Source organism: Maniola hyperantus, chromosome 1 (genome assembly GCF_902806685.2).
Source record: "Maniola hyperantus chromosome 1, iAphHyp1.2, whole genome shotgun sequence".
In the NCBI taxonomy this organism is placed as follows: Eukaryota; Metazoa; Arthropoda; class Insecta; order Lepidoptera; family Nymphalidae; genus Maniola; species Maniola hyperantus.
The window spans coordinates 6,210,034-6,226,782 of NC_048536.1; the positions used below are offsets into that span (position 1 = coordinate 6,210,034).

The following is a 16,749-nucleotide window of genomic DNA, read 5'->3' on the forward strand; positions in this document are numbered from 1 at the left end:
AAGTCTCATCTACATAAAACCATATAATAGTACTAACGTACTAAAACTAATATGGGTTATTTACTATTATTCATCCTAATAATATGAATGTGAAAGTGTGGATGTTTGGATGTTTCGATGTTTGCTACTCAATCACGCAAAAACGGCTGAAAGGATTTGGGTTAAATTTGGAATGGAGATAGATTATACCCTGGATTAACACATAGGCTACTTTTTATCCCGGGAAATCAAAGAGCCCGCGGTATTTTGAAAAATGTAAATCCACGCGGACGAAGTCTCGGGCATCAGCTAGTATTAAATACATTTTAAGGACATTTTCATGGGATCCATCAATTTTAGACATCTTCGGGGGCGGCATAAATAACTATCTATCATGAATATTATCAGCTATGATGGAAAAACACTGATTTAGTTTTTCTCGGTCATACAGCAAATTCCATAATAATCAATAGGTACTTTCATCGATAAAGTTTGATCAAATTACCGTTTTTCGTCTGAAATACGGAGTAGGTACTTTTAGGCTTGTATTTCAGGTGAAAAAGCTTTCAGAAAATACCTAATATTTTAAAAGCCTTTCAGTTTTTCAAAGGGATTTTGATACAATAATTAATGAGTCCTACAGTATAGACCTATAATACCTACCTATGAGCAAAGCAATTCAGTTCAATGGCCTGCTGCTATATATATACTTTATAAATTACTAGGTGATGCGCGCGACTTCGAGTGCATGGATACCTATATGTTTAAAAAAACCCGCGGGAACCATGGATTTTTACGAGATAAAGGCCTGTGTTATCCGAGATTCCGAGGTATACCTACATAATCTATGTTCATACTTTCCCAGCCAAATCCGTCCAGTAGTTTAAATTGCGTGAAGGAGTAACAAGCATATTTGATACTTTCGCTTTTATAATATTAGCGTGACTTTAGTCCGCGTGGATTTTTTTTAAATCTCTTTGATTTTCCAGAGTAAAAAGGCTAGGATACAATCTATCTTTGTACCTAATAACTAGATGATACCCGCGACGTCGTCCACATGGATTAAGGTTCTTTGAAAATCCCGTGGGAACTTTGATTTTCTGTTTATATCTCTGTTCAAAATATCGTCAAAATCGGTTTAACAGATGGGCCGCGAAAAGCTTGAATATAGATTATAGACAGACATATAGATATACTTTCGCATTCTATAATATTAGTATGGGTAACAATAATTTGCTGTCCTCGTTCAACCACTTTAATAGGGCACAGAAAAATTAAATTTTATAATTGCAAAAGAATATACATATGTATGTATATACGAGATATATATATGTATTTAGAGTTGATACCTATTGCCGAAGCACAGAATTAGCCGAAGCTTGGTCTAAGTAGCTTTTTGCGGTTGGTTGCCTACCTACCTACCTACATAATAGAGGCGGCTTTTAACGAAGAATGAAGATAAATATAGGCAAATATTTACTGTTCTTAAATCATTTCAGACCTAAATAAGCAGTGCAGGGTTAAAATCTGGCAGTGGGGGAAGGGGGGGGGGATCTGATAGATATAGCTTAGGTGATGTTTTATGGTGATGTATGCTTACCGGCGGGATCACATTGTGGATGGCTTGCCTTTGGGTCAGTGGAACTGTAACAATTATAAAACACGTTAATAATAATTCAAAGTCGTTAGGAGGTTTCCTTTCGTGAGAAAATAAGGCAGGTCTGGCGCTACGGGGATCTTGGTCTTATAATATTAATTTTATCTCTAAAAGAAAAAATATTGCTATAGAAAGGTAGGTAGGTATTTTCCTTCAAATTCGTATCGTGAGCCTTAATCGTGTGAAGGGGTAAACAGTCACACCTCTATTCTAGTATCAAAGAGTTGATAGAATATGTAAAATTTAAAGAAAAAGAAATTTCTCACCCGTACTCCTGGGACATTTGTCTCCTTCCTTCGCAGGCTCGCCATTGGAGGTACACGCACAATAGTGCTGAGTGGCATTATAGGGGACGCAAGCAGCCTCTTCTCCACACGACGAAGTTTCGCAACCCCCATGGATATAAGTTACTGGAAAATAAAAACCATCATGATCATCATCATCAACCAATATATAGTCCACTGCTGGACATCTTTCTTGTAGGGGCTTCCATCCACACGCCGCGATCTTATCTACGCCGTCTCAGCCTGAATCCAGCGGTTCCCTGGGACTCGCTTGATGTCGTCTGTCTACCTAATATTCCAACGCTGCGTTTTCCGGTGCGAGGTTGCCATTCGCGACGACCGCAACGTCTATCGGTTATCGAACTATACCTATATTATGTGCCCTGCCCATGGCCACTTCAGCTTCGCAATCCGTTGAGCTATTCTGGTTCTCGTACGGACCTCTTCATTTCATGTAGAGAAATTCCGAGCATAGCTCTCTCCATCGCCCGCTGAGTGACTTTGAGCTTTCTTATAAGGCCCATAGTTAGTGACCAAGACTCGGGCCGGACCCATATTATTATGTCATCATACAAAAACATGCCTATGCATTTAACACCTTGACTTTCTTACTTATAGGGACTAATATACCTACTTAATTTATCTTTGTAACTTACTCGTATTATTTTGTGAAGATTGTTTCGGCCTTGCTTCTTCTCTGGCAACTCTGGCTAACTTCGTTGTCTTTTCCCGCAAAAGCTAGAAAAGGAAATAATACTTTAGGTGCCAATTTTGCTATAAATATATTATAAGTAGATATCTTAGACAGAAACAACATTTTTCAGAGAGATAAACAAACTATACCTACCTACTGAATCGTGCAAAGGCGGTTTCATTTTCTTAAAAAACCTATGGAGAAAGGAGTTAGAAGGAGAGGAGGAGAAGTTAATAATATTATGAGTTCCGTAAAGTAATTCGACATTTTCGACGTTTCGGTTATAATATTATGGTTTTAGATAGATAGGTAGGTTGTAAAACATACAGCAGCGTTTTAAACGCTAAGCGAGACGCTTAGCTAAAACGAGAAGCCTTCCATTATACACTTTCTTTTATTTTGTTAATACATAACATAGGAGGAAATCTTAAGATACTAACCCGAGACATACTGGGAAATACGTCGGGCTATGTAGGGTTTTTATCTACTAAAAGTTAAAACCCCTCAGCGCATATTGGGAGGCTCCGAGATCTTTCACGAACACATCGGTACCTCCCTTCCGCGACGCGCCCATTGGGCTCATCCCAAACAAAATAGCCCCTGCACCCAAAGAAACTAAAGAGCTTTTGTTTACGCGAAAACTCACTGCAAGGCACAGTAAGTTACAGTAGGTAAGTTTTGTACCGTTACTCATCTCTAATGTAGGAATTAAGACGGCCATTAGATGCCAATGAGTTACATAGGTCTCGACAAATGGCTATTCGTCATACATAACAAACAAAGATTCCCACTACTAATTAAAATGTTCTTTCATACATATGCCACGCGCGTGCAAGTGGCACAAACATTCCATGAGATTTTACTTACTTTGAAAGAAACTATACTTATACCTACCTCCCTAGTGTCCTTGCTCACATAAGAAAAGGTAAATTTTTTGGGAGAGTGTTATTTTAAGTAGGCACCAATGGTGGCCTACGAGTACGCGTACATGGAACCTTTAGGTAGCTATGTCCTTTTTGAAGCTCAGAGGTTCTGGTGCTGTGTATTAAGTTCAAAAATGGTAATTCCTGTCACCTCTACCACGGTAATGTTATCTATATATTACCGTGCCTCTACCGAGTGTACCTCAACATGAGTTGCTCTAGAACCTGTCCTCTAAATCTTAGGCAAGTAGGTGCCTTTCTAATTTTTCTGTTTTGAATGGTCTATAATTTGTGAAAAATAAACTTAGAGGTAGGTAGATGGACCATACTTGAATTGTAAGTAGGTCCTATCGTCTATGTTTCAATGCGCAAATAATTTCATTACAACGGATCATTGACTTAAACCTCGATAGCTCAACGGTTATAGGAGCGGACTGAAATCCGAAAGGTCGCCGGTTCAAACCCCACCCGTTGCACTATTGTCGTACCTAGTCCTAGCACAAGCTTTACGCGTTGGTCAGCATAACAAACTTGGCCAATATTCTTATAAAAAATATATATATTTGTATAAAGATAGCAAATTTGGGCATACCTACTGCATGACACAAAATGTAATCAATCCTAGGTTTGTCCCTGCGTACGCTCACGTCGTGTCATCCTAAATTGCTTTATAAATAAGTATATTAATGATATCAAAATCACATAAATAACACGATTGAATCGTAATATCATCTGGAACGGTTGAGACGTTCGATGCAGTTATTTTGGACACCTTATCGTGGTGCGTGGCCACTCCGCGGCTGCCTGGGGTTACGATAAATCAATAATATCATATACATGAGTTATCGATATTTTATAGTCCTCAATTTAAAAAGCAAACCTAGTTGAGCGTGAACTTTGATTGTGAAAGACAATTTTATAAAAACAATATTTTATAACGTATGCCTGGGTATATTTACACGCTATACGCATCTGTCTCTGAGTTATCTGTATTAGATATAACAAATAATGCAACAATAAAATATTATTTATCTGATGTTGTAGGTAAACCACAACAATTTTCGTCTCGTATGAAAAGAAAAAAAATAGCACCTCTGCGTTCTAGACTCACACAAAATAGAATTTGGAAGCTAGTTTTACAGAAAAGCATGGTCCCGTAGACCGTTGCAATTTTGTTCCAAACATAGATTAATAATTGGTTTCGCTACGTCCAAACCTGTCTACTTAGTACCTACATATAGGTAGGGTAGTTCAATGAAAATTATTGGCAGGGGAAATTGCATAGGGACCTACATATTATCTCGCGCTTTTGCACCAATAGCAAGTATTCTGATTTACATTGTAGGTACAATGTAAATCTACGTTGTGTTGTCACGATTTACCTCGAACTAAATCTCAAACTAATTTAAACTCATCTATGAGTTTCCCATTTAAATTATGTGGCGAAAGTTATAATGTGATTTGCTATTGTAACCATGATGTCAGTCACCTGCCAGTCGTATCATTCCCCTGTTTTGTGTAGGTAGTAGCAGTATCTACCTTCCTATGATCTGCAGAATGTATTCTTTCTTTTTTACGGCCAAGACTATTTATTAAGTATACCTCACATTTACTTTATTCAGTTCATCATCATCATGATCAACCCATCGCCGGCTCACTACAGAGCACGGGTCTCCTCTCAGAGTGAGAAGGGTTTTGGCCGTAGTCTACCACGCGGGCTAAGAGCGGATTGGCAGACTTCACACACCTTTGAGAACATTATGGAGAACTCTCAGGCATGCAGGTTTCCTCACGATGTTTTCCTTCACCGTTAGAGCAAGTGATATTTTATAATTACTTAAAAACGCATACAACTCCGAAAAGTTAGAGGGATCGAACCCCCGACCTCCGATTGGAAGGCGGACGTCCTAACCACTAGGCTACCACAGCTTCACTAGGCTACCACCTAGTCCGTCTGTTGTAGCCATTTCATTCAGAAACTATTAACGTTGTACTTAAGACTGAAAATCAGATAAATACCTGCAATTGTTACAGCCTACATAGGAGAGTTGGTGTTCTACTTACTCCTGAAATAAAATTTAAGAATTATCAAACATGAGAAGCGAGCAAACTCTTTGGAGTGTGACTTCGTAATATTGGTGATTGCACTTGGTTTTTTCTCTTTAATTTTTCTGTCTGTCTGCTGTACAGTCATCACTCATCACAGAAAGGCTTACCAAGATTATCGGTAATTCATATTTTAAACGGTATCTTATTCCCAGATGACTTATAAGTACAGAGTTGAGGCTAATTAAAAAGTTACATTGGACAAGGATCATGCGGCCTCGCCAATTTAATCCGTACGTAATCGAATTACACAATCAATGCTTTTCATGAAACTCTGAGCTCACATTTATTTCTTTTTCTCGTTTTGGATGAAATCACTTACACTGTTTGCTTTTATACAAATTGAGATCATCAAAGTATCTTCATACTTATTATAAAAATGCAACAAAGTGATTATTTGCATGTGCAATATTTGTGTTATTACTACGGTAATTCCCTTTCTTCTCTAGACTCTATCTGTAAATAATAGTCTTACGAAAGTTTAAGCTTATTTGTGATGATGACTTTCAAGTGGATTTCGCTTGGTAATAAATAAGCTAAGCTGTTTCATAGCTCCATAATTTCAAGGAACTTTCCTTGTGAAATTTTTAAAACGATGTTGAAAACCACACCATCATTTAGAAAATTTCATTAGGATTTCAATTTTCAGTGCTCAATGCCTTTTGAATCTGAAGACTTGATGATGAAAGAAAACAATTGTATCGAGAAATTTACTAGCAACATCGAAAACATCAATTCTCGAGCCCAGGCCGTTTTGAGCCTAAAAGTAGGCCTAATATAGATTGATAGAATGCGGTCCTCATAATTTATTATTTTCTGAAGTCCTCATAGCGGCTTCCAGTAAGTAGAATAATATCACAGAATATTTTATGATATTAAACATAGACGGCATCTACATTAATATTATATTCTACTTGTTTGAAGTCATGTACTTATCATTTAGAGCCTGTTGGACCATTATCGTGCTCTCTCTAAAATTCTGAAACGGAGATCAAATATTTACAAGACGTGTAATATCATCCATAATTCTAATATTACCAACTGTTGCACAATCAGCCAGCATTCATCTAACGGACCCAGTTGTTAACGATGCTTCATTGTGGTCAAAGTGAAATGTGATCGATCCGGAAACATAGTGAATGGACAAAGTGTGTATATTTTGAATGTGGGATCAATGGCTTGATATCCTATTATGAATGCAATTGAAATTCAAAGAGACTTTTAAAGTGCGAAGGTTTTGGTTTGCTCAACCTACTTGCTCTTAATTCATTTTGCAGTGATTGATCTTAAATAGCCGGTAGAGTGGTAACTAGCCACGGCCGAAACCTCTCACTAGACGAGATCAGAAATAATTTGGAAATTCTTAATCCCCAAATTGTCCTTGCCGAATGCTAAATGCCGATAAGCATGTAAAAATAACGATTACACCTAAGTACACAAAAAAAACCGGCTAAGTGCGAGTCAGGCTCACGCAACGAGGGTTCCGTACTACAGTCGTATTTTTTCGACATTTTGCACGATAATTCAAAAACTATGATGCATAAAAATAAATAAAAATCTGTTTTAGAATGCACAGGGCTTCACCCTTTTATATGATACCTCACTTGATTTAGTTATCTTACTTCAAATATTGGAAATACCTAAGTAGGTACCTACTAATTTTTAGTTCATGACCACCATTGACTTATATTATGATGACCACAATATTGTCTTGTGTGATGTAACCACACATTCGCGGTTTTCAGAATTTTTCCCTAATGTCTGCTATAAGACCTACCTTCTTGCCAAATTTCATGATTCTAGGTCAACGGGAAGTACCCTGTAGGTTTCTTGACAGACCGACAGATAGACAGACAACAAAGTGATCCTATAAGGGTTCCGTTTTTCCTTTTGAGGTACGGAACCGGAAAAATGACACATGTACCGTTGTGATCGATTCGAGCATTAGGTGCGCGATGATATGGAATGTGATGAGTGATAGTCATGTCAGAAAATAGCAATGCATGTCAGAGTTGGAACACCACTTTATTATAGGTACATGTAATTTATGTTATTTTAACATTCCCATTCTAATAGGTGCATGTAATCTCAGAATTTAATATTTTATTCAATGCATTTCAGAATAATATTATGTAACCTACCTATATAAAAATTTATCACTTGTCGTTTAGATACTGTGATATGAAGATCGAATAAACGACAAGAAATCAATGTTTACAAAGGCTATTTTAAATCTCCAAAAATTCCCTGTTCGTGAGAAAATCCGATGTTCCCATAACACTAACGACTCAAATATAGCTTGTTTATTTATTTTAATGACTATTTTAAACCTTAAAAGTTAAAAGTATTTTATCAGATCTTTATTAGGTCATCTCAAATTATAGGTAGGTACAACATACAGTTGTCATAATTCAATTGATAAAGTATTGATTTCATACAACAAAGAGCTAGTCAATTGAACGTGATTGTTTTGATTGATTACCTAAGAAATACTGTGTTACAAGTTACCCCGAAGGCATTATTACACAGCCTTTACAATACCTACTACAAATTATAGGTGCACGCGCATTGCAACACATTAATTGTAATAAATAACATACCAGACCTAGTGTTGATATTAAATTTCCTAGAGGCTAGATCAGAGATAGACACCACAAAATAAAATGTATCTACCTACCTTCAATTTATTCGCTCGTAATATGTCGTACTTATATCTACATAAAGATACTACATTGTACCTAATGGTAATGGTGATAGCCTGGGCCTGCTGTTCGGGGGTGCGCAGGCGGTTGATCCCGGGTAGGTATGCACTATGCACCTCTATAACTTTTCGGAGTTAGGTAGGTATACAAACCGCGTTATAAACAATTAAATATCATCAAAACATCGTGAGGAAACCTGCATGCCTGAGATTCTCCATAACGTTCTCACAGGTGTGTCAAGTCTGCCAGTCTCACTGGGCCAGGCGTGGCGGACTATAAATTATAATAGGCCTAAGCAACCTTCTCTGTCTCAGTGGATGGATTGCTCAGTAATAGGCCGGCGATGGGTTGATCATGATGATGATGTTAGGTATTAAAATAGGGGTAGGTACCTATATTTAGTTGATTATCGTATTAATTAATACTTCGTAATATACAATATACCTACCTAGGTACATATTATACTACTATATATAATAAAATAAGTAGATAATAATTAGTATTGGCGCCGTTGTTTTATAAATACCGTAAACAAAAAATATTCTGAGAAGGAAAATATCATTTCAAAGATAACACTGTTGACCTCTTCGAATAAGATTGTAATAACACCATTTCTACCCATCAATATTATTTTATTATGCTTTTCTTATAATTTATGTAGACATCTATCTAGAGTGTAGGTTTTTTCAGATCCATTATTTTAAGATTTTTTTCAAAAAAAATCGACAGTTTGACAGATTTTAAAACCAGTCAAAATGTTAAATGTAATTTATTTCGGCGATTCTAGATTAAAGTCTAGAACAAACTAGATAATATAAGTATTTATACTTCAACACGTACAATTTAACTCCTCACGCGCCATTTTAACTTTTTGTGTCAAATTTCATAACATTCCTATGACTTAGCCGGGTTGTGATGTTGTACTGAAATCCATTACATCTTAAGGGATGTAATGTAATGTGAATTTAGAACATAACGCACCCGAAGCAAATTCTGTTCCTTACAAGAAGTTTTAGTTAAAGCTTCTACTGCTGTCTCGCTTCGACGTATAATGGCGTCCATCTCACTCACCATGGCTTCATAGATACAATGATCTAAGAGGCTATGGTGAGTGAGAAACTTGCTCCAAAACTATCTCCGAAACGTTGTATTGTGGTGCTACTTATTGAAATTATTTATTTAATCTGTACCAATAATAAGAATCTTCACGCTTCACTCAGGATTCTAGATGCAACACCCTCGATATGCTCGGGAGTTATTCTAAAATCCCTCGCTACGCTTGGGATTTATCCCGGCGCCCGTGACGTAAGACATTACATTACCCCCATGTTGAATTATCTAGTTACTATTAAGCCGTGAAGTAAAGTGTTCCAGTCATAGCAAGCTTCCCCTAGGTAAGTATGAAAAAAAACTAGATTATTTTATTATGTTTTCCGTCGATAATCGGTATTGCTTCTCGTTTCACCCTATTTCACATTATGTAGGTACTGTATTTTGGTAACATTTATGACACCCTTCCTCAGAAATTATAATCTGATTGTTATTACAGGACATGTCAGAAAATTCTGTGAATAGGAACAAAAGAAGTGGAAGGAACGTGTCAGAGGGTAGACGGGAGGTGGGGGGGTGCGTGCGCGGGCGCACCGTCTGCGTACACCTGGCAGAGCGCAGGCGCGGGCCGATCATTAAAAATGTTTATTTAAAAATCCAACCGCTTAGCGTTCGTCGGCATTAAGCAAGAGTGAACAATTCTTTCTTAGACACAAACAACATAATATTTCAGACTGTCCAAAGTCAAATACGCCTCCGTAGGTATTCATTTCTGATCGCATTCAACCATTACGCATCAAGTTCTCACGCTCAACGCGTTTTTCAGCCACGAATCATGATATGTAGTTGGACCCAATCACTTCTTTGGATCTTTCCAAAGAAGTAAAATTGGGTCCAGGTATCACGATAGATGGTCACTGGTGCGCTAAATACAAAATAACATAATGAACTTGTGCTCTTGCACAAGATTAGATATTATGCTTAGAAATTATTATGTTATTGTTGACTTAATAAATAATGTATCAAAATTGATAGGTAGGTACTTACGGTCATTACCTAATGACAGTTTCTCTAACAGTCAGTATTTAATAAGCATATAGGAATAGTTAGGTCCCTTCCTACGGCATAAACATTGCCAATCCAAATCTATTGCTCTGTCTATTTTCCTAAAGTGTCCGAGCTTCAGCGGCTCTACCGGCCGATCTTTGCTATTTAACAAAACAAAAGTCTTTCCGTAACATCAACAATATATCAAGAGCTATATACATTAGAGGATTAAATATACAACTGAAAAACCCTTAATTTATTTAATATTTATCTTATAGAAATATATCTGTCAGCCGTTACTGATTACATTTCAAAAGCTTCTTAAAAAGCATGTCTACGACGCGATGTAGGTAGGTACCTAATGTTGCATAACTTTATTGGCAGCCTTAATAAAATCGTTCGGTCATCGGTGAATCATTTCGATTTATAGAAAAATTTAGACACCTAAAAATAAAACAAAGCTTTCGTATATAAAACGGATTTGGGTACAAAAAAAAATCCTCGTCTGCCGGGAATGATAATCCTGAAATGTTTACTCAACAATAAAGGCGCCTAAAGATCACTAAACTATGACATAAAAAGTTTAAAAAGCTCTCAGTAGATCAAACAAGTTGAGTAGTGTCGGTCGACAGACGGCGTGGTGTCAGGTTACGAATGGCGGGTCACATTTGTCCCAAATAATAAACACCAGATTGGTGTCAAAATGAACACTTTTTATTATCCCATCAACCCGTAAACTTCCAATTCCGTGCGCGTGTTAGTGTTTATTTTTATTAAATTTTCCACGAAGATGATCTACCGATCGCAGTTTTATATTTTAGTTGGATAAGAATCTATGTTATTTTATTGAAAGTACGTACTTGCAATTCGACATTCAATTGTGTATTGTGGTTAACAGAATGCTTTATACGAAGTTTATGTTGCAATAAAACTTCGGTCGGATTATTTTAGTGTTGTCCTGGTTTCTCCTAACGTTATTTTGGTAATCATTGTTTGCTCTACAACAATCTGTGCGAATTTACGATTTTGAATTTAGGCCTTACACTTACTCTTGCGATCTAGTTCTAGATCCCAACAATATATAAAATTATTGGCACCGATTCTATAAAGTAAGTAGGTAGGTTTTTTATTCGATGTCAAACATGAATGCCACGAATAGACTTTGTTTGCAATAATCTTTGTCGGTAGGATGCATCGAATTACTAGGTATGTACTATGTACTAACTACTACTACTAATACTAGGTACTAGGAATTGTATTCCTCAAAGGTAGCCTAACTACCTGGTGTCTTGTGCACTTCGACCGTCCGTTGTGCCAGATCCTTCTTTCCACGCACATGGAAACTGTGGAATCAACTCCCATCGGCGGTGTTCCCACTAGATTACAATATGAGGTTATTCAAGGGGCGTACCAACAAATTCCTGAAAGGCTGGAAAAGCATCGGCAGTTCCTCTGGTGCTGCAAATGTTCATGAGCGGCGGTTATCACTTAACATCAGGTGACCCGCCTGCTCGTTTGCTCGCTATCTCGCAAAAAAAACTAGCCACACCACAACCGAAGCCCCCACTATCATCAACATCATCGTCAATCGATAGACGTCTACTGCTGGACAAAGGTCTCCCCCAGGCCCCAGCGACTCGTTTAATGTCGTCTATCCACCTAGTGGAGGGTTTTCACGCTGCGCCTACCAATCGAGGTCGCCATTCCAGCACCTTGGGACCCCAACGTCTATCGGTTTTACGAACTATGTGCCCAGCCCATTGCCAGGTCAACTTCGCAACCATTCGAGGCTTGAATTTTAAAATTAACTCATCCGGGACTTTAAACTTATATAATATGATCATTGCGCCAGGGGTTGCCTTAGTAATTTTTTTAATAGCAACTTTGTTATCTATCAATTACAAGTTCAGCGAATGTTATGAATGGTTCCTTGTTCGGCAATTTTAGACTTTAGTATCTAGCAGTAGTCGAGTCTTGTCTTTTAATCGAGATTTCCGTTTATGGTTGCTATCTGCTTACGATCTTTATTTGTCTTATGTTAATAGGGTAAATAAATCTCATTGGAGAGATTCTCTTATTCCTAAAGTGAAGTAAACTTTCGAGCTGTAGGTGAAAGTGTCGGTTAGGATTGAGGACGCGCAGGATTGTGATTTATTATGGTACCGATGAACATCGGAGATTTATCTACGAATACGTGATGTTTTATAATGATACCTACCTGCCTGACGAGATTTGGTTAATATAAATGAATAAAATTGAAACAAAATAGTAAAATAGTTGGCAAAACTTGTGATTGGCAAATAAAATAAACTTCGATGATTTAGAGAAAGAAGTAGCTTTCATACAGAACAGCTTTGCACGTGATTCCAATTTCATTCGAATAGAGCACACAATGATGATGGATGATGATGATTTAAGGAGTAAATTATTATTACAGTAGGTAAATAAATTTCTTGAACTGAATAAAATACTTAAATGTACTTATGAGATCAAGAACATGATTAGGTACAGTTCATGATTACACTCATAAGTAATTAAGATCTGCAGACTCAGTAGTGCATTAAAGTACTAAATTTCGCATACTATATTCTAAATTATTTTTAGCCTCCATTACTCGTGTTCACGCGATTTGGAGTGATTATCATGACGAGCCTCGTATGAAGACCGGCGCGGTCGGTATCGCATCGGGACTTAATACGGAAATGCGCATTTGGATCATATGAATTGGTGGATAGGTGCGTTCGGAACAACAGCCACTTCGGTTAATGACCCACATTCCTGCTGGCTTTATTACTTATACGAAGGGTCAGGGCCAGGGGCAATAGATAGACGCAGGTACCTAATACACGACAATTGGTATCTTACTTGTAGTTAGCAAATTGCTAATCTACTTATTACAAATCTCCCTGTAGGAGAGAATCATGATTCATCAATCATGCATTTGGATTAAAAATATTTTATGATAAGACATGGAAAAATCTTTGTGATTTGTATAAAAAACTTGATGAAGAGTATCCCTTTTCATTGAAGGAAATTATATCGCGACGAATTCACATAGTGAGAAAGTAGGAGGTAGGCATTTCTACTCTATCTAAGGAACCAGAAATTGATCAATGTTGTAACCAAGCTCCAAACACTTTTCTTTTTTTAAATATAAGATAGACTTGCGCTTGATGGAAGTTGAATTTTCAAAAAATCCTTTCTTAGCTGATGTCTACGTCACAAATAGCTATCTGCGTGTCAAATTTCAGCCCGATCAGTCCAGTAGTTTGAGCTATGTATTTATTAGCAGTTAGCTTTTTCTTTAATAAATATAATAATTATAATATAGAAGTAGGAGGCTTCTTAGAAAAGGACCAAGGCTTCTTTTTGGGGTTAATAAACACGCTTCTGTTTTCCAAGAAAAAGAAATTCATTTGCCATCAGTAGCGTTTTATTATAGTAGTTACCAATGAAAAATATCAGTTCACTGATCCAGTTTCAGATTTCTTTGAGATTTGTATTACGACGAGTGATTGGGATCAAATGCAGTGAAATCTCAAGTGCATCGATAGAAATGCATCTAATAAGAGTTGATTGCGTAAGAGTGCAATGTGCATGCATTGAAACATTACTATGTCTAATTAAAGGTTCACAGTATGTGGGTCGAGAGAATCACGTACAAACGAAATCGACGGCTAATAGTAAAGGATCGCCTGAAACGTACTAGGTATTTGACGACAAATCCGGAAGGTGAACATGAAAAGTGAGAGTTCAAAAATTTTTGGCTTTATCCCCTTGAGAGATACTTCGTCTACTTAATAGGTATTTTAAAATCATTGAGGTTTCTTAGACAGTTTGGGGAAAAAACTATCGTTTATGAAATAATGCATATCAAAGTTTTTAGCAACTTTAGCATGACGACAGAACCCGACTTTAGGTAGGTATACGTGTTCTGACACGCACTTGACCAGTAGTCATCATCCCTATTTTGGAAGACCCCCTTTTTAATAGTTCCTAAGATATCATTTTCTCTATGATTTTAGACATCCCAATTAACGTCCAAACGCGTTCTCCTTATTTTCTCAAAAAGATATTTAAATGTGACTTGGATCACTATAGTTCTAACATCACCAGTTAACGCATGGAAGTAGACTTTAGTCGATACGTAACCTACAGTAGGTACATCTTACTTAGGTTTATACCTAAGTAAGTTAGTGGGTGTAGGAACCTAGACCACTTTATCTAACTACAAAATATTATATAAAACAATCTCGGCAATCTTGAGACTAAATTTATTCATAGGTTTCTTTTGATTTATAGATAGTTTTTTTTCGTATCACCGGTAGGGTTGGGGTAGGTATCTTAGATTCAATTTAGTATCTACTTAGTACACCTGTATACAGTTTTCCCTGAAAGATTATTTTCTCATTCCAGTAATGATTGATGGCTTATACACGTGATATTTTACGTGACATGTTCGTTGCCACCGTCTTCACCTAGTACCTTGTTACCTATATTACGCGAAAGGTTGAGATGGCAATCGGGGTATGAGGCGGTGGCACGCCCCGGACACCCGCACGTCACCTGCGTTATCTCGCGGTTATGATACGATTACACCTACCGAGTAGTTAAGCGAGACAGTAAAATGACACTCGGCCGAGACAGTGTTGTGGCTGAGAAATTGGCGAAATTGCGTTCGTTAAAGTGTTTATACCAACCGAGTACTCGGCCGAGGACACCGACTCGCCACTGTACTCGTTAGGTGTAATCGTACCATTAGCGAGGGGATGACTAGATGATGCCCGCGATTTATAAATCCCGTGGGGGTTCTTCGATTTTCCGACATAAAAAGTAGTCTAAGTAAGTATATCTCTGTCCAGGATGCAAACTATCTCTGAGCAAAATAGATGAAAGAAGAAGAAAAGAAGAGAAGAGATCTGGAAGAGATAACTTTAGGGATAGGTCGCCCTTCGTATTTTTGGTGTATCCTGTACTCTTTGTAATTTTGTTAACAATAAAGTTGTTTAAATAAATAAGCAAATAGATAGATGATGACCTTCGACCAGGTGGACATACTTCGGTTTTAAAAATCCCGTGGGAATTCATTAATTTTGCGGGAAAAAAGTCAAATTTCGTCAAAATCGGTTAAACGGATGAAAACTAGACGAGAGACAGACAGACCGACACACTTTCACATTTATAATAACACCTAGCTGATGCCCACGACTTCGTACGCGTGGCTTTAGGTTTTTAAAAATCCCATGGGAACTCTTTGATTTTCCGGGATAAAAAGTAGCCTATGTCACTCTCCAGGTCCTAAAAACCCATGAAAAATCACGTCGATCCGTTGCTCCGATGTGACGTGATTGAAGAACAAACCATCAAACAAACACTTTCGCGTTTATAATAGGGGTAGCTAGTGATTAAATACTAGATGATGCCCACGATAGCCTATGTCCTTCCCCGGGATACAAGCTATCTCTGTACCAAATTTCGTCAAAATCGGTTAAACGGATGGCCGTGAAATCTATCAGACAGACAAACAGACAGACACATTTTCGCATTTACAAAATTAGTAGGTATGGATGGATTTATCTTACATGTCGGTGATGGGTGATCAGCTAAGTGGTCATATATATATATGTCATATCGCGTCGGATGCTCTTCGTACAAAAACGCGTGCGCCCTTGAGCCTGAGCGGCTCTGTTTATTAGACTGTCATCTAGCACTTAACGCCGTCGATATTGGTTATTTTGCATGATACAACATTAATAAAACATTTGCTCTAGCCTCTAGACAAGCATAGGCTGACTGACCATATGGAGTGAAAAGAAAATTATTGTTGTTATGTGAATAGAAATAATTTCCACACCTTAGGCGCCGTCCTATTGTCATCGCTCGTGCGATGATGCGATGCGATTTCATCGTGCGATGAAATACAATATTAACGCATCGCATGATCGCGCGATCTTCAATAGGACATTCAGTAGAACACAGTTTGTTTGAACGCACGGGACGCGCGATCATTTTCGTCGGACGCACGCATCATCGCACGAGCCATGACAATAGGACGGCGCCTTATGGTACCTAGACCTACTTACCTTTTATTCGCTGCGAACTTCACAAAACGTTTTTAGGTAACTTATAGCGAAAGTGCAAAAAATGTTTCACATGACAACATGTTTTCGTCATTCCGAATACAAAAATTCACAGGCTGCTTGATCCCACGGGTTTTTTAAAGAATCGTCGGTTTTACGAAATTAGGCGCAGAGATTAGCTTCCATACCGGCCCCCGGGGACGGGCTGACGGATACGCTACTTTTTG

General features: G+C 37.7%; 1 protein-coding gene across 2 annotated transcripts in view; it reads right to left on the reverse strand.

Moving 5' to 3' along the window:
• Positions 1-16,749, reverse strand: part of LOC117996204 (muscle, skeletal receptor tyrosine-protein kinase-like) — a 38,754-nt gene that overhangs the window by 3,917 nt on the left and 18,088 nt on the right. For both annotated transcript variants that reach the window (XM_069504709.1, XM_069504742.1), the window contains exons 3-5: positions 2,577-2,658; positions 1,903-2,046; positions 1,580-1,623 (exon numbers count right to left, since the gene is read on the reverse strand). In XM_069504709.1, the coding sequence (XP_069360810.1) occupies positions 1,580-1,623; positions 1,903-2,046; positions 2,577-2,658 (270 nt within the window). The remainder of the gene's footprint in view (positions 1-1,579; positions 1,624-1,902; positions 2,047-2,576; positions 2,659-16,749) is intronic.